Source organism: Capra hircus, chromosome 2 (genome assembly GCF_001704415.2).
Source record: "Capra hircus breed San Clemente chromosome 2, ASM170441v1, whole genome shotgun sequence".
NCBI classification, from domain to species: domain Eukaryota; kingdom Metazoa; phylum Chordata; class Mammalia; order Artiodactyla; family Bovidae; genus Capra; species Capra hircus.
This window is the reverse complement of record NC_030809.1, coordinates 62,887,334-62,912,788: the sequence shown is the minus strand read 5'-3', so window position 1 is coordinate 62,912,788 and position 25,455 is coordinate 62,887,334. Positions and strand designations below refer to the sequence as shown.

General features: G+C 41.4%; 1 protein-coding gene across 1 annotated transcript in view; it reads right to left on the bottom strand.

Moving 5' to 3' along the window:
• CLASP1 (cytoplasmic linker associated protein 1) overlaps positions 1-25,455 on the bottom strand; it is a 276,810-nt gene that overhangs the window by 138,951 nt on the left and 112,404 nt on the right. Inside the window, 1 exon segment of the mRNA XM_018061634.1 lies at positions 11,832-11,899. Coding sequence (XP_017917123.1) covers positions 11,832-11,899 — 68 coding nt within the window.

Sequence of the window (25,455 nt, the reverse complement as noted above, 5' to 3'; positions counted from 1 at the left end):
CACTTGTTACTGTGCACAATTTACTCTGCTTAATACCTGCCTCAGCTGAAGGGTTTGGAAACATTTAGACAATAAATTAAAAGCTTGCCAGGAAACCCATCCTACAGGAAAGCAAGATATGGATACAGGTGACTCACATCACGTCACATCACGGCCACAGCATTCTTCTTCCAACACAAACCTTGTTCACATGGAGCTCTTTCACATCCTCTCAATCTTCCCAAACCCTGGGCAAAATCTCCGTGGAAAGGCCGAAGGCTAATCAATTAAGACCTGTGATATACAATGCCTCTTTCATAGTTTTCCAGCTCCATTTTTACATTTAAAAAATGCAAATCTTTAAAAAGGAAAAATCTTATACAATGATTCTCAAGACAGATGCAACCCCTCCACTGCTCTGTTTATATGTGCTTTTTTCTACCCTCTGTTGGGAAACCACAGAGATTTCCAACCAGTAGATTCATTTCAAGACAGTCTATACTTAGTAACAAATGCCTTGTAATCACGAAAGAATTTACTTTCATGAGCCGTTTATACTGTGAATACGAGAGACGGGGAAAAAGTTAAAAAGCACATAAATACCCAGAGGCTGATGAAAACACAGCTAATCTCAGCTTCCTATGCCCAATTCCTCTCTCCTAGTCCTTGAGGGTCAACATTAACATTAACAGAGCCGCACATTTCATAATTTTTCCCTGCCTCAATGCAAACAGTCATAACAATTATTTGCCTGTTTCACCCATGATCTTTAGCTATCAAAGCAATGATAAAAATACCTTAAGTATCTTTTTTCTGAGTTAAATAGCACTAATTACAAACACTTTCCAGAACATATTAGAACAGCCTACCTTTCCCAGTGGTCATGACTGTCAGTGATGGAGGCACAAGTGAAAACACTCACTGCTCTGAAAGCTACACCTGCTCACAGCCACTGACGCCTCAGCAAACTCTCCACCCACAGGCTTCTCCAGTGTGATCCAAGCACCAAGGACAGCGGCCGCCCTATTCCAAAATAAAAGCCTACCCTATAAAGAACAGTGATTTGTTTAAGAGGCAGGGGCCTTTCTCTATCTGACGTTACTCATGTCAGATAACCTTCTTTAAAACTGGCATGGAAAAGCATTTTAACCAACTACTTGATCAACCCCCACCCCATGGAAAAAGAGAATTTAACATAAACTTCAAATAAAAATAAAGTACAAAGGCTATCTTATTTCCACACGGAGGATGATAAAGTAAGCTGTCACCTGCAGCTTGAGCTACTGAAGCTGGCATCAGAAACAGTCTCTTCCAGGCTGTTCTAGGGGGTGGTCTCCCTAGGCAGCACAGCAAGCTTGCCAGTCTTGTGATATACCATCCCCACAGCCGTGACTATGGAAACACTTTTCTAAGACACTGAACCAGAATCCCAAGCCTTGTAATATGCGGAGTCTAATAAACAAGCAGGGGGAGCCCATTATCAGCACTTGATCTACTTATTCACAATCACTGTTTTAAAATACTATACAATAATGGTTTAGCTTCTTAATAAAGAAAAGACCATCAATTTACCTTTAAACTAATGCTTTATCCTAGCTACACTGGACAATAGTTCAGAGCTTACCTAACAATTCACCATTGAGTCTACCTGCTTTCACACTTGTATTTCTCATTTCCAACAACTTAGAAATGATATCTAACATTTTTCAAATAACAAATTATTTTAGTAAAACAAAAGAAGGCAGGCTGCATTTTACAGCGAAGTGATACCCTAGATACATTCATGGGTAAGGGTCAATAATTTTATGATTATTATCTAGCTTATAGTTTGTCAGCAAATAAGTACTTTTCTTTAGCTACAGATTTGTTGTAGAATTTTCATAGATTTAACCAGCCTGATAGTTTCATTCTTTCCTCATAAACATGTTAGCTTTCCTCAAGAAACTCAAAAGCATGCACATTTTTAACCAAATTAACATCTTTGGGCCTCATTTCAATCAACTCCAATTAAAGATCATTAAGTGGCTGCAGATAAAGGACAATGACTAGTCTATAATTACTGGCTCCTTCATGCTGAAAATCCAATTCTCCCATGAGCATACACACATCTGCATGATTTAAAAATGTACATAGAAAATAATTTGCTTTTTGAAACCCATAGAAGGAAAAACTGTAATTTTTGCTTCAAGGGGTTTGCTAATTACATGGAGATGGAAAAAAAAGAAACATCTACAAAACAACATATTTTTAACTCTCATATTCCTGCCACTCAAAACTCAAAGGCCTTCAGGTAACCTAGCAACAAAAAAGAATCACACAAAGATGAAGTATTCCATTACAGCCAGGCCACTCACCCCCAACTGCTGCTCAGATGCTTTTTCACCGCTGTTTTCGTCACAAGTCTAATACTTGTGAAAAACGAAGTCTTTGGCATTTATATCATCAATTATACACCTTAAAACATAATTTTGAACATGTCAAGAGAATTACAACCCAGGACAAAACCCATTTCTTCCCTAAGTGTATTGCTGTTACATTAATAGTTCCTTTCAACTTAGCTCAAATCCAGAGCTTTATTTCTTACTTAAAGGAGCTTTATTGTTCACAAGCAACAACAACAAAAAAATAGATAAATTAGAATTCATCCAAATTAAAACCTTAGATGTCAAGAAAGTGAAAGCCAACCAAAAACTGGAAAAAGAATATTTGTAAATCCAATATCTAGTGAGAGTCTTATTATCTAGTACATGAAAAGCACTCTTACAGCTCAACAATAGAAACACAAATAAACCAATTTAGAAACGGGCAAAGGACTTGAATAGAGCTCTTCCAAATAAAATCATTTGTAGAAACAACCAATAAGTACATGAAAATACACTCAACATCATTAGTCATGAGGGAAATGCAAACCAAAACAATGAGACACCACTTCACATCCACTACAGTGACTAATTTTTTAAAAAGGAAAGAAAACAGTGGATGTTTTGTTTTGCTGGAGAGGATGTGGAGAAAATGGAACACTCACACGTCGCTGGCGGAAATATAAAATGGGGAAACCGTGATGGGAAACAGTCTGACAGGTCCTCAATAGGAGGAATAATTCTGCGAACACAGAACTGCCACAGGATCCAGCAATTCTGCTTCTAGGTATATACTCAAAGGATTGAAAGCATATGCTCAACAAAAATTCGTAAACTATTCACCATACCAAAAAGGAAGAAACCATCCAAATGTCTGCTGAACACAATAAACAAAATGTGGTCCAGCCAAGCAATGGAAGAGAGGCACTGATACACTCCACAACATGCACAAGCTCTGAACACATTCTGGCAAGTGAAATAAGCTACACAGAAATCAACACTTACTGTAGGGTTCCATCTACCTGAAATGTCCAAAAAGGACAAATTTATAAAGTAGATAAGCGACTGCCGGACGTGGGGATGGAGGGGAGGTTAGGGAGGTCTCTCCTTTGCAGCAACAGAAATGTTCTGAAACCGACTGTGGTGATGGTTGTACATGTCTGTACATACATCAACTACAGCTGAATTAAATACTTTAAGTGAGTGACTGTATGGAATGTGAATTACACCGCAAAAATACCATTTTTTAGAAGGCAATTACTGTTAAAGAAAATGTGCATTAAATTTTAAACATGTACAAAGCTATGTTTTTCCAGTAGTAATGTACAGATGTGAGAGTTGGATCATAAAGAAGGCTGAGCACCGAAGAATTGATGTTTTTGAACTAGGGTGACGGAGAAGACTCTTGAGAGTCTCCTGGACTGCAAGGAAGATCAAACCAGTCAATCCTAAAGGAAATCAATCCTGAATATTCATTCGAAGGACTGATGCTAAAGCTGAAGCTCCAATATTTTGGCCACCTGATGTGAACAGGTAACTCATTGGAAATGACCCCAATGCTGGGAAAGACAGAGCAGGAGAAGGGGGCAAGAGAGGATGAGATGGTTGGATGGTATCACCGGCTCAAAGGACATGAGTTTGAGCAAACTCCAGGAGATGGTTTAGGACAGGGAAGCCTGGAGTGCTGCAGTCCATGGGGTTGCAAAGAGTCAGACACGACTTAGCAACTGAACAACAACTCCCAAATAATCCCAATACTCTACAAGAAACAGAAGTATGACAGTTATTCTCAAACGATATTCTTTATAATTAAGAAAAAATGAATATATCCAGGAAATGGAGCAAGAGAGGAGAAACCTATCACTTTGAGCACCAACCCCCTCCCAGGCACTGTACTGGGAGATGTGACATCTGATCTCACTTACTCTGCACAACGAAAGGGCAAGCTGGCTCCCAGGAATTAAGCAATGTGCTCTCAGTCACACAGCTGAGCTGGAAAGAGTGAGAAGTGGTGAACTAAGAGGAGAGAGCAGAGTCCTGTACCAGGATCTTAAGAGGAAGAAGGATAAAGAGGACCGACAGGGAACCACAGGTGGCCCCAAGGGGGTGGCCAGACTGAGATGAGGCTGTAGGGCTAGACAGTGTGGCTGCAGCAGACTGGGAAGGATTTGGGTTATCTTGAGAGCAATGAATTGAAATAGTAAAAAGATTAAAAAAGGAAAAAAGTAAGCAGGAAAGGCAGGAGGCAGAATCCACCTGCAACACAGAAGTGTTCTGAAAGACTCAACTAACCCCTTTATGGGACTGAAGCCCACCCTCTCCAGCTACCATCACCACAGAACTAACATGGCATTATTAATGTCTTTTCCTTTCTCTTGAAACAGAGTAACCAACTGTAACTGTTTTCCTCTGTTCTTAGAAGCTGATGGTAACAATGGGCTGGATATTTTCAGGAGATTAATACTTGCACAATTCCTAAAAAGAATATATCTAATCTAGACAGTATATTCAAAAGCAGAGACATTACTTTGCTGACTAAGGTCCGTCTAGTCAAGGCTATGGTTTTTCCTGTGGTCATGTATGGATGAGAGTTGGACTGTGAAGAAGGCAGAGCGCCGAAGAATTGATGCTTTTGAACTGTGGTGTTGGAGAAGACTCTTGAGAGTCCCTTGGACTGCAAGGAGATCCAACCAGTCCATTCTGAAGGAGATCAGCCCTGGGATTTCTTTGGAGGGAATGATGCTGAAGCTGAAACTCCAGTACTTTGGCCACTTCATGCAAAGAGTTGACTCATTGGAAAAGACTCTGATGCTGGGAGGGATTGGGGGCAGGAGGAGAAGGGGACGACAGAGGATGAGATGGCTGGATGGCATCACTGACTTGATGGACGTGAGTCTGAGTGAACTCTGGGAGGTGGTGATGGACAGGGAGGCCTGGCGTGCTGCGATTCATGGGGTGGCAAAGAGTCGGACACGACTGAGCAACTGAACATGAACATGAATCTGGAACTGATGCTTACTTTCTATTTTAATGTTTCTACTAAAATATACTCAATATAAAGGGCTATGCTTGCATCTTGAATCTGACTTGAATGGCATAATGTATTTCAGCTCTTCTTCACATAGCCCATTATTTCTGACAGATGGGAGATAAAACAAGACAAGCCATACGCTGACAACTGGTAAAGTTGGCTGGTGGCCACATGGGGGTCCATTACTCTCATCTATCTATGTTAATGTACACTTAATGTTTTCCAAACAAAGATATGAAAAGGGAAGGGTGGTCAGAAGACCTCTTGCTCAGCAGCACCCACCCCACTGTGTGTCCACAGAGTTCGGCTACAAACTGTCAGACCTCCAAGAAGTGCAGGTCTGATCTGCTCAGACTTCAGAAAAGTGAATACTTCACAAACAAACATCAAAGTGACAGTGCAGGTAATATTTAAATGTTTTTTAATACTGTCATGGGTGAAGGAAACAGTAGATCTTCTGGCCTCAGTCTCTTCCACTACAAAATAGTTTTCATCAAGAGAAAAAGCTTGGTTCTCCTTTTGGCAATGTCCTACAACAAACAGAACAGACTCGGGGATGGGCGCGGGCAGGAGGAAGGCAGATGGACCGCGAGCAGGTGGTTTTAGATAGATGGGATCAGAGTGCTGGAGACGGTGAGAAGTGTCAACACCCACACGAACCAGTGATGACACACATAGGCAGGGAGGAAGATGAGGCCTTTGGGACGACAGGCAAGTTCTGAATTACACGCCTGGACAGACAGTGGAAGACGAACAGAAAAGATCAAGGACAAGGTTGTATGTAGGTGTTTGGGGTTTTGTCTTTGAACAAGAGTAAGAATATGAATCTGGATTTAGATACATGTCTCCAATACAAGAAGAAATGTCAGACAGGCAGCTCCTTCACATCGATTAGTAACACTAACACTAAGATTAGTAACACTAAGGTGTGGGCAAGAGACGCATTATCTGGCTAGTCAATGAAGTGCTGCTGCTGCTGCTAAGTCGCTTCAGTCGTGTCCGACTCTGTGCGACCCCATAGACGGCAGCCCACCAGGCTCCCCCGTCCCTGGGATTCTCCAGGCAAGAACACTGGAGTGGGTTGCCATTTCCTTCTCCAATGCAATGTAGTTCCAGTCATACATAATTACCACCCAAAGGAGAGCACTGCCTGAGAAAGAAACAGGCCTAGGACTAAGCTTCCAGAATTTAAGTGGCAGACGTTAAACAAAGGAAGGACATCTAGAAAGAACAGCCCAACAACAGTAACAAATCAGAATGAGGTGAGGCCAGAGGAGCCAAGGAGGAAGGGTGCTTCAAGCGGAGGCAAGGTGAGTGACTCGGTAGCGTGCAGACTGGGAAACGCCAGCGGGGCGAGCAGCACAGAGGCCACCCAGTGACAGTGCCGGCGGCTGCGTCAGTGACATGACGGAACCACGAGACTAGAGGGTCAAGGAGTGATTACAAGGTGAAGAGACTGAGACACAGGATACAGATGTTAAAAAAAACCCACAGGCCCAAAACACAGGCACTTACACTGGGCCCCACCACCAGAGTGGAGCACCCACCTCCCCTAGACTGCAGTGTCCTGTGGCGGGCCAGGAATCTCCCAGCCTGCACCAATGACTCATCTGTCTCAGGGGCGTCCTCCAGCCCCCAGAGGAGGATGAGGTCACTGCCACACAGCCCCATCCCATCCCTCAGAGGGGCATGACTTTAGCCTGAAATATTCTGTTTCTGTCCTCCTTGTCTTGCCTTCAAAAATCTTTCCCTTTCACACGCACCAGATGGGATGCCGCCCAACTCAAGACTCATTCAATAAAGCTAATTAGATTGTTAAAATTTACTCAGCTGAATTTTGTGGGGTTTTTTTGACACAAACCACTCAGGGTAAGTGCTGTACAGGCGAAGAGAGAGGCAAAGCAATGAGAAAAACTAGATGGTGATATAGGTATGCCTGGTTTTACTGAAAGACACTCAAAATAGGCCAGACAAGTTGGGGGAGGAGAGTGAGAAAAAGCGTGGGCCAACCTCTTTCATGAAGTCAGATGCAAAATTCCTCAACAACGTAATGACAAACCGAACTGTACACAAAGAATTATACACTATGACCAAGTGGGATTTATTTCCAAGTATGAGAGAATAGTTTACCACTAAAAAAAAAAAAAAAAAAAAAAAAATCAAGCAATGTTACTCACAATATCATCAGGCTCAACAGAAGCCAAAGAAGCATTTTGGGGGGAAAACCCCAACAACCCTAAAAAGCATCCAGATTAGAAAGTAAAAAACAATCTCTATTCACAGATTAAATGATCTTGTAAATAGAAAATCCTAAGGAAGCCACTGAAGGGGTAAATCAAGAGAATAAACAAGTTGAACAAGACTGCCAAATACAGGATCAAATATAAAATTCTACTGTATTTCTATATACTGACATTAAACAATCCAAAAATAAAATGAAGAAACAATCCCATTTACAATACCACCAAAAAACAAAATACGTAGGAATAGAATGAAATACCCAGGAATAAATTTAACAAAATCAGTGCAAGACTTGTACACTGAAAACTACAAAACACCGTTGAAATAACTTCAAGACCTAAATAAACTGAAACTAGAAGGCTGAATGCTGTTAAGATGACAATATTCCTTAAAACGGTCTACAGGTCCAACACAGTCCCTATCAGAATCCTACAATCCATATGGAAGTGCAAGGAACCCAGAAGAGTCAAAACAATCTTGAAAACACCACCGCTGTAAAACTCAAACCTCAACCCAAATGTCCTTCAACTGATGAGTGGATAAACAAAACATGGAATAATTATAGAAAGAAATGAAAATAAATGAAATGAAAAAATAAAAAGAAATGAAATACCGATATATATATACCAGGCGGACGAACCCTGTAAACATTATGTTAAGTGAAAGAAGCCATACACCATATGATTCCATTTATACAAAATGTCCAAAACAGAAAAATCTGCCGTTTTGCAGAAGGTAGGCTGTCAGGGACTGGAAGGAAAGGGAAACAGTTAGTGCTAATGGGCACAAGGTTTCCTGGGGCTGAGGACAATATGCTGGGATTAGATAGTGGTGATAAGTATAAGATTTTCTGAATACATGAAAAAACAATTTTAAAGGTGAATTCTTTTGGTATGAATTATATCTTAATATTCAAAATAGGCTGATGATTTTGGAAAAAATTCTAGCACCTAGCTGTGATAAAAACTCAGATAAACAGGAATCAATGAGCACTATCAAAAACCTACAGGTAACATCAAACTTAGTCATGAAAAACCTAGGACTGGGAACCAGGCAAGGAGCTCCATTCTCACCATTCTTACTTTCAGCTTCCAGCCAGTGCACTTAGGCAAGAAAAGGAAAAGAATACACATCTGAAAGAGACAAAACCGTTCCTGCTTGTAGATGACAGTGAGTACACATCTTACTGATCTCCCAAAGTTACTGAAGACAGACTTAAATTATTTGGGCTAGGAATTCTAAAGCCTTTATACATACACCCTAGATTATTCTATTCTGGCTCTAACAAAACCGTAAGAATACGAATCAACAGGTCTCTCTCATTTTACTGCACTTTGCAGACACTGCAATGGTTTTCCTCCCTTCCCTCTTTCCTTCCTCCTTTTTTTTTTTTTTCACTTGAAGGGTTTGTGGCAAACTTGCAACATGCAAACCTACTGAAGCTACTTTCCCAAAGAGCACTTGCTCACCTCGTGTCTCTGTGTCACTTTTCCATTGCTAGTACTATTTGTTATGGTGATCTGTCATCAGTGATCATTAAAGTCACTATCTTAAAATGATTATGACTCACTGAACGGTCAAGGTGATGGTTAGTATCCTTTTTTAGCAATAAAGTATTTTTTTAATTAAAAGTACATACATTTCCTTTTTTTCAGATATAATGCTATCACACAGTAAAAACAACTAGTTTGGTGTAAATATAACCTTTATAAGTGCAGGGAAATGAAAAACTTCACATGATCCATTTTATTGCAATATCTGCTCTATTTTAGTGGTCGGGAACCAAACCCACAGTATCTCCTAAGTATGCCTCTACAGTAAAAAGCTGAACAAGTCTCTAATAAATTTTGAGTTAAGGCCTTCTTACACACTGTCTTTTTTAAATATAGATGCATAACAGAACTGTTTTCACCCTCAATCCTACCTCTATACCACATACATACACATACATGGACATACACATTCCACAAAAATAAGGAAACTGGGGGCAATATTCTTACTGAGACAATTAGATTAAAACATTGCTGAGAATTACCCAAAGCCACAGGATTCATATTGTCATGTTCATTAAAACTCATAGAACAGGGACTTCCCTGGCGATCCAGGGGTTAAGACTCTATGCTTCCAATGCAAGAGGCATGGGTTCAGTCTCTAGTGGGAGAACTAAGATCCCACATGCCATGTGCAGTGAAGCCAAAAATAAATAAAAATAAATTAAAAGAAAAAATCATAGAATGTTCAAAGTATACATGAATCAATCTACCATGTTGTATGCCTTAAACTTATATTGTCCTTATACAGTGTATGTCGATTATTTCTCAATAAAACGGAGGAAAAGATACTCATAAAGTGTGTGTATATATTTGTGTGTGTGTATTAATATATGTATGTATAAGTATAGATCTACATACAGAGAAGCCTGGTTAGGGGAGCTACTGTCTCTAGGGTTGGAAAGAATTGAAAAGGACTCTGATGCTGGGAGAGATTGGGGGCAGGAGGAGAAGGGGACGACCCAGGATGAGATGGCTGGATGGCATCATGGACTCGATGGACGTGAGTCTGAGTGAACTCCGGGAGATGGTGATGGACAGGGAGGCCTGGCGTGCTGCGATTCATGGGGTCGCAAAGAGTCAGACACGACTGAGCAACTGAACTGAACTGAACTGAACTGAGCACTACCTTGACTTGATAGATATAAAATTTTCCAGGCAGGCCTCCAATGTGAACGTGATCTTTGTCCCCAGTGTCAGCATTATAATGAGATGCTGTCTCACATACAATAAAGTCAGGAAGCACAAACTCAGTTTCTGCCACCCCTCCTACCTCCTTGCCCAGTACTTTCTATCTTGGTGCCAGCAAGTTTTAAACTAGAAAACCACACAAACTACACAGACACACACAAAAGATAAATTATGCCATGGTTAAACATAAGTTATAGAATTACAGGAAAATTAATTAGAAAAGAAAAATAACTTTGTTGGTGATAGCTAAATCATAATCTTTTTTGAATACTATGTTTTTACAAATGTACAACAAAGAAATAAGAGGGTTAATGAAAGTGTTTTATAAGAAACAAGCTATTTAAAGACAATTCCTTACTGACAACAATGGGTATGCAAGCTGGAGTACGAGTCACAAGACCTGGATTCTGTTCCTACTCTGCCTTTAGGTACTGTGTCACTCTGGGAGAAATCACTCACACTTTTTAAACAACCTCAAAATGTAAAAACTATGCTATGATCTAAGATCCCCAGCAATTGTGAAATGGCTATGATACAATGAGGTATCCAAGACTAGAAAAGTTATTGATGGCAATAGACTTTTTGATGATTCCCAAAAGGCACTAAAGATAAAGAAGGGAATAAACAAATCTCCTACCCTCATGAACAAACAAAAAGATATATTTGTAGTACTATACATTAAGAAGGAAAATCAAGCAGGGTGAGTGCAGAGTGCATTCCCTCACAACACTGGGTATGCTGTTCTTGACGTCTGTGTAATGAAGGGAGCCTGCAGCTGAGGCCTGGATGGAATAAGAAGGCAGCTCTAAATGACAGCCAGGGACAAGTGCCTCAAGCGGAAGGAATCATAAGCACAGAGGCCCTGAAGCAGGACAAATGTAAAATGTTACAGATTAGCAAGGAGGCCAATGGGCTGGAGCCAAGAGAACTTTTGAGAATAGTACAAGATGATCTCAGAATGGGGGGCTGCACCAGACCACACAGGGCCCGCAGCACACAGTGAGCCCCTGAGCTGGGCAACCTTCAGAGGATTCTGAATGAACAAAGGACTGACATCACTTGCACTGCATTCTAAAAGGATCGCTCTAGCTGCTGAGTGAAAAACAGGCTTTGGGTGTCGGGAGAGAGTGAAACCAAGCATCTTGGTTAGGAGCTGCCACAAGTGTGCAGGTAAAATGCCACAAGGCCCTGAACCAGAAGAAGAGTAGTGGTTACATTGGGAATCTTTGGGATTCTGGATGCATTTTTAAAATAAGCCAATAAGATTAGCTAATGGATTCAGTGTAGGTTATGGAAGAAAGTCAATGACAAGATCATCGTTTCCAGCCTGGGAAGGTGGGTAAATGGAGATTAAATGCTCACGTCTAGAAACGTTTAGCACAATATTAAATGCAGCTGTTCAGAATCAGAATATAGCATTCCTTGGGCTAAAAGCAAACCTGGAAAAGCACAAGTAGAATGGTTGCTTTTTCTACTCACCATTCGCAGATTGTATCATGTTTCCAGATTTTTGGACTTCATCAAATTTTGTAAAAATTACATTCAACCTGTATGAAAAAAAATATATATAAACTATTAACCATCACTGTTTACAATTATATTTTATACTAATGTGAAGTTGAGTCTTACTCATTGAGACCCATCTAATAACAACAGTAACTATGCCAACAAGAAATGAGCCATGCTTATTTTAAGCCAAGCACTGACCTAATGGCTCCAACTGAAAGATCTCCTTTAATTCTTGTAACAGCTGTATAAGAAATTATATATTATCATACCCATTTTACAGATGGAGAAATCTAGACCCCCTTACTTAAAGTGACACAGCTGGTCAGGGCGGTTCTTACTCTTGGCCAGCCCCAAGAGTAAGAACCAGAGGCCAGGCTCTCAGACATTATATTAAACTGACTGACATCTCCAAACAAAATGCATGCATCATGAAAAATATTTGTTTCTCCTATTTCTAAGCACATACTGCTGATAACTTGAAGTATAGATTTTCAGAATGCATTGATACTATAATATAAAGCCTTTTCTGTGACTTCTGATTATTTTTTAAAAATGCTATAACTTCTCTAAAAGTAAATGTTGTGACTGGATAATCTTCAGCTTAAAAATCCACGTGACACACATTTTCTATTATTGGATCACTTTTACTTTGACATTTTAAAAGCAGAAAAACTCCTTAACTAGTCCAAATATTCCATCTTAGTGACACCAAAAATGCAAGGAACTGGAATCCTACCTTGTAGGTAAAGTGCAGATATATTGGAACAAGCATAAGGGCTGAGATCACAAAGTCATACATTTTTGCATTCAAACATGAGTCACCCATTTCAGGGACCAGACTAGAAATGTTAGCACTTTCTTACAAACCAGCCTGTCACACAAGTTCTAATCACTTCAAACAGGTTTGATTTCTTTTCCAATCTGGATGGAAGCCGTTTGGGAGAAGGGATGAGCCCAAAGATGATACCAAATATCATCTTTGGTATTCTGTGCACACCAAGCATCGTCATGCAAGAGGGCGACGTCACCACATAAAAGGGCTGGTACCTGCTGCTGCCCCCCACCCTAAAAGTGGAAAGCTAGGTAGTTCACACACTCTAGGGTCAGCTCACATGTGCATTCATTCACTGGGCCAGCACTGAGCTAACTGGGTGCTGAGACTGGAAAGTCCCTACCATCTAGAGTGCCTATTTACCTCTACTTCCTTCTAGTCTACTTACCATGTGACATTCTAAGATACAGAGGACCCAAGATATCAGCAGTAAACAGGTAAAATGAAGGAGGTGAACCAGCCTGATGCACTGCCTCTCCTGCTTCCCATCTCATGACAGACAGTGATCTGTTCAATCCATCTCTCCAGGTAGGCCCAGATGTACCCTCAGAATCCTCCTCAGAACTGCTCCAGACAGCGATCACCAATGAATCACAATGGGCACTGAATTAAAGATCTATTTGTCATCCCTGGACCAGATGAGTAACACTACCACTCACTTTCTACTCCAGGTTTCACTGAAAATCTGGCAAGATGTCTTAGAATCAAGTTCTTATGATGTCCATCACCTTCCCTTTTCTAATTACAAAGACTCCCAGTGGCTTAACAAGCCCATAAATAATATCCCTATACAGGTTGCCGGGGCCTGCCCTGACCAAGTTACCACTTTGTTGAGTCACAACTATAATCTCTGATGTGAGCAAGCCTGCAAGTCTGCCCAGCAGGGACAAAGGAGATCTCCAGCTGGTTTTCCCTGAAATCACTGGGAGGGGGTGAGGATTTCTTCCATTCCTAGGAGGGTATTCACCATTATCCATGGCAACTGTGGAATAGGAATAGGAATAACAGCATCAGTGACTACAGTCATAAGGTCCTGCTGCTGCTAAGTCACTGCAGTCGTGTCCGACTCTGTGCCACCCCAGAGACGGCAGCCCACCAGGCTCCCCCATCCCTGGGATTCTCCAGGCAAGAACACTGGAGTGGGTTGCCATTTCCTTCTCCAACTGTGGAAGCATCTGCAAACTCTATGCAGACCTCAGGTGATGTCTACTCACTGTGGCCACATTACCCATAACCAGCAGGCCCAACAACCAGGCCTGAAAATGCTAAATGATTACCACTGTTGGCACCTGCACCTTAATTCAGAGCTACTTCAGGCAGCCAGGCACGCCTCCCCCCTGCTCTCGTGTTCCTGTCTCAACAGCTGCCTTGTTCACTGCTCAGTAACGCCTGCACCATGGCTCCTGTCAAGACGGTCGCCTCCAGGGAGCAGTCATCTGCCTTCATGACAGTTCGACACCAATAAACCTCCCTTAAGAATAGCTTTTGTCTACATGCTCTGAGCACAGCTATACAAAATGCCTCTTTTGGAACCTATCAATCTGCACAAGTCTAACAGGTGACTTTTATACGTTCAGAGACACTGAATACATAGCTAATGATTACCTGCTGAAGCCACCAATTTTTGGCACTTTTTAAATCTTTGGATCGGAAATATAAAGTAAATTTCTTCACTAGTTTGACAAATAATCCAATATCATTTTTACCCTGGTTTTTCTGAATTTAAATTTTATATTCAACTCAATCCAACTGGTGTTTATTTTACTGCAAAAGTGTGATCAAATTATTCCGTCTTAGAATAGCTTATAATTTTAAAATAATGTCCTAAAAGCAAATACTAGCAATCTCATGGTAAACAAACTCTACCTATACATTCAGCTTATAACTGGCTTTTCAGTCTGCTACTTTTAAATATGAGCAGGTAACCAAGAATTATGATACATCAGCAAAACTTCTAATATGAAAAAGAGAGAATAAACTGAACACACAGATACCCCAAAACTTCAATTTAGAGAAGAGACTATACAGTCCATGGAATTCTCCAGGCCAGAATACTGGAGTGGGTAGCAATTTCCTTTTCCAGGGGATCTTCCCAACCCAGGGATCAAACCCAGGTCTTCCACATTGCTGGCAGATTCTTTACCAGCTGAGCCACCAGGGAAGCCCAAGAACACTGGAGTGGGTAGCCTATCCCTGCTCCAGAGGATCTTCCCGACCCAGGAATTGAACCAGGGTCTCCTGCATTGCAGGTGGATTCTTTACCAACTTGGGCTATCAGGAAAGTGAAAGTGAAGTCACTCAGTCATGTCCGACTCTTTGTGACCCCAAAGACTGTAGCCTACCAGGCTCCTCTGCCCATGGGATTTTCCAGGCAAGAGTACTGGAGTGGGTTGCCATTTCCTTTTCCAGAGGATCTTCCCAACCCACAGATCGAACCCAGGTCTCCCACATTGTAGGCAGACGCTTTACCGTCTGAGCCACCAGGGAAGCCCCTCAATTTAGAGGGGAGACTATGAACAGTTTTTTTAATACATTATTTACATCTCCAAATAAATGAGAAAATATTATAGCCATAAAAGCAAACAGGGGAGGATCCTTTCAAAAAGGTACCCTAAGAACCTTTGAAAATTTGGTCCCTCAAGGAAGCAAAGAAAACATCAGCAAAATCGGACAAAATCAAGTTTTCCAAAACTCTGGAAATTAAACAAAGGCTTGTAACAATCCAAGCATTTTTCAAGCAAAAAAGGCTGAATCTTGGTAAGAACAGCAAGCTTTCCATTGCTTTGGAAGGGCCCTATTTTCATTTTCAACTCAGGCTGAAAATGAACAGCCTCACAATCATGGCAGTTTGAAAACCAGCAGACTCACAACCACTAGAAATTCTCAGCTGAAAAAGTCTGAAGTGAAGTGAAGTCGCTCAGTCGTGTCCGACTCTTTGCAACCCCACAGACTGTAGCCTACCAGGCTCCTCCGTCCATGGGATTTTCCAGGCAAGAGTGGGTTGCCATTTCCTTCTCCAGAGGATCTTCCCAACCCAGGGATCGAACCCGGGTCTCCCACATTGTAGGCAGACGCTTTACGATCTGAGCCACCAGGGAAGCCTGAACAAGTCTGGAGACCCTTAAAAATCCCCATTCCCAGAGAACTGTCATTTTCTGATGATCTGTCTGGCATATTCCTAAACCCCCATTCACAGGGCTTGCCTTTACCTGACCTCACTCAGAGCATGCTCAGTGAGAGATCTTTCTTCCTGAGGCCACAGTCAAAAAGAATTCACAACTGTTTAACATGGCAGATGCCTGAGATGGCAATAACATTCCAGGTAAGGAAACTGTCAAAAAAAACTTACAAGGAATAACTGGAAGAGGAGATGTTCTCAGGAAACTCTGAGAAGCTCTGACAAATTCCTGGGAATGTACAAGATCACATACATGGGCAAGGCTGTGTGTATGCCCAAGAAGTATTACAGCATTAATGTCTCATCTCTGGTTGACCTTAAGACTCTGCACAAGCAGCAGTAAAGAGATCTAAAGGCAGAAAAGTATAAACTGCTTGCCATAACACTGAATAGCTACTTTGGATCTCAAAGTATGAAAGTATGTTCCAACACAGAGAGCCTTCAGCAAAGGCAATGAAAGGGAAACTTCTAATCATCAGCTGAACACTAACCCAGTCAAGCAGAGAAGACAACAGTAGCCACACACAACCAAATATACAGACCTTATAGAATTATGAAGTCACTAAGTAAGCAGTGAGCAACAAAAACGGTAAGTACCAACAACAGCAAGCCTGAGGAGAGGTGAAGAATGTGATTTTCAAAATTGTCACAATGCATAATCTTGTGTTCAGTTTCAACAAAAAACTTAAGAGACACATAAAGAAACAAGTAAATATGGCCCATACACAGGGGGAAAAAATCAGTCACAGAAACTAACCTTAAAGGACTAACTAGATGAATATTTGAAATCAACCACTATTAATATAGTTAGGAAAATATAAGAACCAAGGTCTCACCAAACTGAGAATATCAATGTAGAGATAGAAAACCCAAGAAAGAATCATGGAAATTCTCAAAATTCACAGACAATTGAAATTAAAAATTCACTAGAGGCTCAACAGTGACTTGAGTGATCTCAGAGAACAAAGCAGCAGCAAACTTGAAGATGAGTCAATTGACACTATCATGTCTGAAAAACAGAAGAAAAATGAACAGGAAAAGGTAATAATAAACAGAGCCTATGAGATTATCTTCTTCTTATACCCACATACACTCAATGAGAATCCCAGGAGGAGAGGGGAAAGGAAAAAGGACAAAAAGACTATGTGAAGAAATAATGACCAAAAATGTTCCAAATTCAGGAAGTTCAACAAGCTTGCAATAGGATAAACTTAAAGAGATTCTAACCCAGACACATGAAAAGCGAAGTGCTTAAAAGAAAGGACCAGGAGAAGGACTTCCCTGGTGGCACAATGGATGAAAATCCAACTGCCACAGCAGGGGCTACAGGTTCAATCTCTGCTCTGGGAAGATTCCACATCCTGCAGAGCAATGAAGCCTGCGGCCCACAACTACTGATCCCTTGTACTGCAACTACTAAAGCCTGTGCACCCAGAGCCTGGCTCTGCAACAAAAGAAGCCACTGCAATGGGGAGCTCATGCACCACACCAAAGAGCAGCCCCTACTTACTGCAGCTAGAGAAAGCCAAGTGCAGCAGTGAAGACCCAGCACAACAAAAACTGAATGTTTTTTTTAAAAAGACCACGAGAATACTTTGAAAACAACAATTAAGAAGCCATCTGTCACAATACATGGGCTCCCGAACAAGACTAACAACTGATTTTTCATATAAAACAATGGAAATCAGACAGTTGTGGGAATATAAATCCTAAAACTAAAAATCTCAACCAAGAATTCTATACCCAAGAAAATTACCCTTCAAAAAATGAAGCAGAGAAGTCTCTCTGGACCAAAGGTATTTCAGTCTTTACATGAAGCCATACTACCAATATAATAAAGTACAGACCTGGGTAGCAGGAGAATGAAGGAGAATTTCAGACATTTCTCAATAAGCAAAAAATAAAACAACAGATTCCGTCAACTTTAAATGAAAGAATACAATAGCCCAGATTCACATGAAGACATAAAGAACACCAGTAAAAGTTCAGTCAGCCTTCCATATCTATGGGTTCTACATCTAGGGAGTCAACCAATGGTGGATCAAAAAGATTTTTTTAAAGTTTTAGACAGTTCCAAAATGACACCCTGATGCTGGGAAAGATTGAGGGCAGGAAGAGAAGGGGACAACAGAGGATGAGATGGTTGAATGGCATCACCGACTCGATGGACATGAGTTTGGGTAAACTCTAGGAGTTGGTGATGGACGGGGGGCCTGGCATGCTGTGGTCCATGGGGTCGCAAAGAGTCAGATACAACTGAGCAACTGAACTGAACTGAAAAGGAAAACTTGAATTTTCCACATGCCAGCTACTATTTACATAGAATTTACATTGTATTAGGTATTGTTATAAGTAATCTAGAGATGATTTAAAGTATACACATACGTTATACACAAATACTACCCCAATTATATAACAGACTCACACATCAATGGACTTCTGACATCCACAGTGGGTCCTGGAACCAATCCCCAACAGATAACAAGAGGTGACTAATACTACAAAGGTAAATATAAAACACGGGCTTCCCTGGTGGCTCAGTGGGAAAGTATCTGCCTGCCAATGCAGGAGACTTGGGTTCAATCCCTGGGTCGGGAAGATTCCCCAGGGTTAAAAATGACAACCAATATTCCAGTATTCTTATCTGGGAAATCCCAAGGACAAAGAGGCCTGCCAGGCTACAGTCCATGGGTCACAAAAGAGTCAGACACAACTTTGCGACTCAAGAATAACAAATACAAAACATAGGTAAATATAAAATACAGTACAAATTTTTTTTAAATTGTTAACTGTCCTCTGGTCCTACATGACTTAAAAGGACACTTACACAAAGCAGTAATTAGAAAACTATATGCTGGATAGCTTATAATGTACAAAGATGTAATATGCATAAAAAGAACAACAACAGAGGAGAAGAAAACAGAGCTATTAGGAGTAAAGTTTTTAATTCTAAAATTAATAATAATAATCCAAATTAGACTGCTATAATTTAAGAATGTAAACTGAAATTCCCAGAACAAACACTAATAATTTCATTTAAAATAGCAGGAAAATTAAACTGGCACACTAAAAAGTATCTGCTTATTACAAAATAAGGCAGCACTGGAAAGAACAGAGAAATAAAAAAGTCATGGCATATAAAACACAAAGAGCAACATAAGATAGCAGAAATAAAGTCTACCTTATCAGTAGTACATTAAATATGAATGGAATTAAATACTTCCATTAAATGACAAAGATTTTCAGGCTCAATAAACAATCAAGACCCAACTGTATGCTGTCTACAAGAGATTTCATTTCAGTCACAAAGACAAAAGGGCTGAAAGCAAAAGGATATAAAAAGATAATCCATGGAAAAAAGTGTTCGAAAGAGACCTAGGGTGGCTATACTAATATCAGACAGTATAGACTTCAAGACAAAAAGTGCTATCAGGGACAAAGAAGGACATTTTACATTGACAGAAGGATCAATTTATCAGAAAGACATAATTATAGGCATCTAAGAACAGAGCCCCCAAATATATGATACAAAAAGGTCGAGACCCTGGTTCGATTCCTGGGTCAGGAAGATCCGCTGGATAAGGGATAGGCTACCCACTCCAGTATTCAAGGCTTCCCTCATGGCTCAGCTGGTAAAGAACATGCCTGCCATGTGGGAGACCTGGGTTCAATCCCTGAGTTGCAAAGATTCCCTGGAGAAGGGAATGCTACCCACTCCAGTATTCTGGCCTAGAGAATTCCATGGACTGTATAGCCCATAGGGTTGTAAATAGCTGGACATGACTGAGCAACTTTCACTTTCAAGAAGAGAGCCTCCAAATATATAACACAAAAAGTGACAGAATTGAAGAGAGAAGTAAGTAAGTCATCAGTATTAAGAGATGACTTCGATATTGCAAGTTTCAATAACAAGAGAATACAGATTCTTATCAAGTGCACCTGGAACATTCTCTAGGACAGACCACATACTGGGCCATAAAACAAGCTGCAATAAATTTCAAAGAACTAAAACCATGGAACACAGGAATTATGATTTATGACTATAACAGGATAAAAGTAGAAATGAATAACAAATAGAAATAATGTTGGAATTTAATAGAACAGCCCTAAAAACAAACAGGTCAGATGAAAATAAAAGGGAAATTAGATAATACTTTGAGATGAATGAAAATGAAAGTACAACATACCAAATGAAATAAGCCAGTCAGAAAAAGACAAACACAATATGCTATCACTTATGTGTGGAATAAAAATAAAACTAGTGAGCAAAACAAACAAAAAACCAGACCCACAGATACAGAAAACAAACTAGCAGTTACCAGTGGGAAGAGGTAAGGATGAGGGATAATATGTAGTTGGGGATTAAGAGGTACAAGCTCTCTACTGGCAGTTGACATATCTGGTATTATAACATCCCAAGAAGTCCACAGTAAAACCATTAGAACCAGTGAGTTCAGCAAGGTTGCAGGATTCAAGATCAATATAAAAATATATATATATAATCTATATATATCAATGATGAACCATCTGAAATTGAAAATAAGAAAAGAAATTCTACTTAGAATAGCACCCAAGAGAAAACACAAGGAATAAATTTAACAAAAGAAGTGCAAGTCATGTCCTCTGGACACTACTGAGCAATCATTTAAAGTAATTAAACACTTCTAAAAATGGAAAGACATTCCATGTTCACGGATTGGAAGACAATGTTATTAAGACAGTAATATTGCCTGAACTCATTACAGATTCATTTCTTATCAAAATCCCAGGTGCCCTTTTCAGGCAGAAATTGACAAATACACCTAAAATTCACAAGGACATGCAAGGCACCCAAAATTGCCAAAACAATCTTAGAAAGAACAAACTTTGACTTCAAAATTTACTACGAAGTTGCATGAATCAAGACAATGTACTACTAGTATGACGGGCATATAGATCAATGGAATGTAAGTGAACAGAAAGAAATCTTTACATAAATGGTCAGTTCATTTTCAACAAAGTTCCAACAAAAATTCTATGAGGATCAAAACCACAATGAGAAACCCATTAGAATGGCTATTTATCAAAATGAGACAGAAAACAACAATTTTTGGCAAGGATGTACGCTGCTGACAAAAATCCAAACTGGTACAATAGCTACAGAACAGAACAGCAGTTCCTCAAAAAACTTACACAAAGAATTACCACTTGCTCCAGCTTCTACAGACTATATACCCAAGGAACTGAAGGCAGGGAATGGAACAGGTATTTACACACCCAATTTCACAGCAGCATTACTCACAGGGCAAAACTAAGAAGTTATAAATAGGAGAGAAAAACAAGAGGATTGGAGGATCAACCAGTCCAAGAGGTCATTACAAGGAAACCTGCCCAGAACTAGATGACATGAGGTTCCGCTGTGAAAGGACCCTCCAAATGCATAAGAAACTAGTCTCACATAAGGTCTACTATCAAGTTTCAGATCAACAAGGAGAACAAAGAGAAGCAAGTGACCACACATGACCAGAAAATCAGAATGACTATGGACTTCTCACTAGAAACACTGAAAGCTGGGACTCAATGAGGGGAGGGAGCACATTAGCTTCCACATTTTGGATGAAAAAAAGGACTTCTAACCTAGATTTCTAGACCCTGACAAACTCTCAGTATCAAGAGAGAATAAAGATATTCTCAGACTCAAAAAACTGTCCTTCTCCACGTCTTTCCTCAGAAAGTTACTGGTGAGGGAGAAAACCAAGAAAGACGATGTCTCCAAGAATCAGTAGGCGCACCTGCCGAGAAAGGTGTGTGCAGCCCCAGGAGGATGATAAAGCAAAAGGCAGAAGAGGTGGCTGGTGTGGACGGGAAGGCAGGCTCAAGGAGACGCACCTGACTTGGCAGTATGTAGACAGCCAAGCACAGGAGATGCAAATAGACAACTACACAGGTGAAAGTCAGACAAACCCCGGGAACCCACGGGGTGGAGGTGGGGAGGGGGGAGGCAAAGTCATCACGGTTCACCAGATATAAACAATGAGCTGTGAACGGCACGCACAGTGACAGCAGAAAGCCAACAATGTCCCAATCAAAACGCAGACAGGACTAGCTTTGGTGGAGGTAGAGAGGGTAAGTATACCTGAGGGAGGGTAGGAGGACAGAACTGAAATCCACCCTTCATAATGTGAAGTAAAATTCTTAAGAGTGACAAAAACTGAGAAATAGCAGTACACGCACAGTACTCAGAGACAAAGCAACAGACACAAGAGAGCCAGTAAAAACAGCTGAAGGGTTTTCCTCTGAGGAAAAGTGGCAGAAGAGATAAGAAACTGCCTTTTTTTCAATGTATATTGTAAATCTAGTCAACCCTCTCTGTATGAATGACTTACAGAAAATAAAATTCAGAAATGACAGGGGTGGACTTCACTAGTGCTCCAGGGCTTAAGAATCCGCCTGCAAATGCAAGGAACACGGGTTTGATCCCTGGTCCGGGAAGACCCCATGTGCTGCAGAGCCAACAAAGCCTGTGAGCCACAGCTACTGAGCCCGTGTTCTAGAGCTCACGCTTTCCAACAAGAGGAACCACCACAAGAAGCAGCCTGGGCGCTGCGACTAGAGAGCAGCCCCATCCCCCACAACTAGAGAAGGGCTTCAAGCAGCAACAGAGACCCCGTGCAGCCAAAAAACGAATCTTTTAAAAAAAGAAACGAGAGGGGTGTTACAGAGCACATTTCTCATCTGCTTTTGCCCTGGGCCCTCCCTTTTAACACCAAAGTTTTAGCAAGCAAATTAAAACCAAAAATAAGAAAGCTTCAATTCTCCCCTTTACAATCATTAGATGATAATGTCTAGTAAATGTTTGCAAGGTTTTTATAAACAAATACTATGAGAGCAATATTCAAAACTGCAGGCTCACAAAGAAAGTTCACCAAAGAGTTAAAATGCATCCAACGACATGTTTAAGCTCTATCTAGAATGGCAACCCACTCCAGTACTCTTGCCTGGAAAATCCCATGGACGGAGAAGCCTGGTAGGCTGCAGTCAAGGGGGTCACTAAGAGGTGGGCACGACTGAGCGACTTCACTTTCACTTTTCATGTTCACGCATTGGAGAAGGAAATGGCAACCCACTCCAGTGTTCTTGCCTGGAGAATCCCAGGGACGGGGGAGCCTGGTGGGCTGCCGTCTATGGGGTCGCACAGAGTCGGACACGACTGAAGCGACTTAGCAGCAGCAGCAGCAGAACTTAAAACTATCATCAGATTTAAAGCAGCTGCTGTTTCAGGAGCTTGGTTCCCAAATGATGGTTCCAGAAGAAATTTCACACCAGCAATCATTTTACCAAAGCCTCACAAACTAAATCATACCATACGGAATAGAAATATTTTCTGGCATATACAGTGGGGTGACAGTGAGTGTCCACGTGGGCAGACAGCATCTGTCTGTGAAGGGAAGCCTTGGACAGTAAGTGACAGGAACCTACCGACATTTTCCTTAGATCCAGAGACATCTCACAAATATCCTACTGCGATATGGCCTCTTAAAATGGACAGTGAGAAGTGAAGCGTGTAGGACTCGGTTTCTGAACACATCATGCATGTGGATTGTGAAAATAACATGTGTAAAACAACAGAAAATGTCCAAACACTGTGCTGACTGACGTTCACAGCGCAGCTGTGCTGAGACCCTACACAGGGGACACCCTCCAAGATGGAGATTGGGCTGAATATCTCCTCTCTCTCCCCTGGATGAAAGTGACTTTAGCCAACAGATGACATACTCAAATAAGAATGGAACACACGGCCCCAAAGGATGATTCCAGCTCCTTCAAAGTGAAGCTGAAGAATACGCAACTCTCTCTCCTTTGTGAAATGGGCAAAGAAAACTGCTGCCTAAATCAGATCACTCTTACTACATCAGTTAGCTGACATGAGAAAGGCATCCTCTGTCATCATGTATTTTATTTCCTAGAGACATAACTAACCTTCTTCTCAAATACAGTACTCACTCAATGAACAAACTCATGAGAAGATAACATTTTCTCTTTTTCTGCTGCGTTGCACGGCATGTGGGATCCTAGTTCCCCAACCAGGTATCAAAATTGTGTCTCCTGAAATGGACACGTGGATTCTTAACCACTGGAATGCCAAGGACAGCTGCTAGAGGGCAACATTTTTTATTCCAGGACTAAAGGCAAGTTTTAGAAAACATTAAGCAAATTCCACAATATTTTGTTAGTGCTATGGAATCTTGCCAAGCTAAAGACTCTTCGATGCTCCTGTAACAACAACAAAAAACCTATAATGATGTAAAAGAAGTCTAGGATACTCAGAGTATTCTAGCCGGCCACCTGGAGCCACACAGAGCAGAGGCTGTGCTTTCCAAATGACAGAAGGAGATTCTTTCTATGACCTATTCTATCTGGACTCCTCCCCATCAAAACTGAGGTGACAGTCAGAGCTTCTGACCCTCATAGTGCAAGATTTTATGTAACTGTCTTGTAATAAATATAAAGATAAATGAAGTTTCCGATTCTTCCAGTCAAGTTTTATAAAGAACTAACAGCCTAGTTCTTCAAGCACTGTGTCTGCCCGCTTTATGACAATGGCTATAAAGCTGTGGGTCACTTCCTTAGGCTTACCCTCTCCTTTTGGTCCAGAATTTGAGGAAGGATTTCAGCTAACATGAGACAGTGGAAACTCTCATTCCTAACCACAGAGGCACTAACTCTTCTGTTACTTCTTTTTAATCTTTTTTTTTCTTTGTTTAAGGGAGTAGAGTTGACAGTGGGGAAAAAACCAAGACTGGGAGTCTGCAAGAGAAGGCTCTAGCCCCAGCTCCAGGACCTTACCTAACTCACTCTGTGGAGTCCCTAAGACCAGTCCAGGTTTCACGAGTCACTGGGAGGACTCAGGGCCTCGGCACAGAGTCACACTGACAGCTGTGATTATTACAATATAAAAGGACAGAAAGGAAAATCAGCAAAGGGGTGAGGACCACAGGAAACTAGACTCAAGATTCCTGGAGTTTCTCCTGGTGGAGTCACACAGGACATGCTCAATTCCCAGCCACAAGCCGGGACAAGACGCATGGAATGCTGGCACTAGGCAAGCTCATTAAATCTGAGGGCCAGGGTTTGTGGGGCTGTTCACCCAGCACTGCCAAAGGCTCCACAATGCCAGAGTCCCAACAGGAAGGCAGGTAGGCAGCCACACCTGGGCCAGACTCCCAACCCCTCTGTGGACATAACGGGCAGCCCCACATTCTAGTGTCCAGGCAGAGCCCAGGCCAACCCCACATGCAGGCCTACGTAAGGACGCCTCGGTCTGCAATGTGACTTGCCCTCTGTGCCCACCTCGCCAGACCTCAGTTTCACCATGTTACGTGCCCAGCTGTCAGCTGCTGTAGCAACCGCTGAATATGACACAGGAATCCCATGGGCAAGACAGGCCCGCCATGGCCTAGGCTCACCATGAGGCACTCAGCATGGTGACACCAGGCCTTGGGCAGGAGAGGCTCTCACGGCCCGAGACCCATTTCTCCAGCAATGATGGTGACATCATCACTAACTAGCCCCTGCTTCCCTGCAGTCTCCAGTTTTCCCTAAGA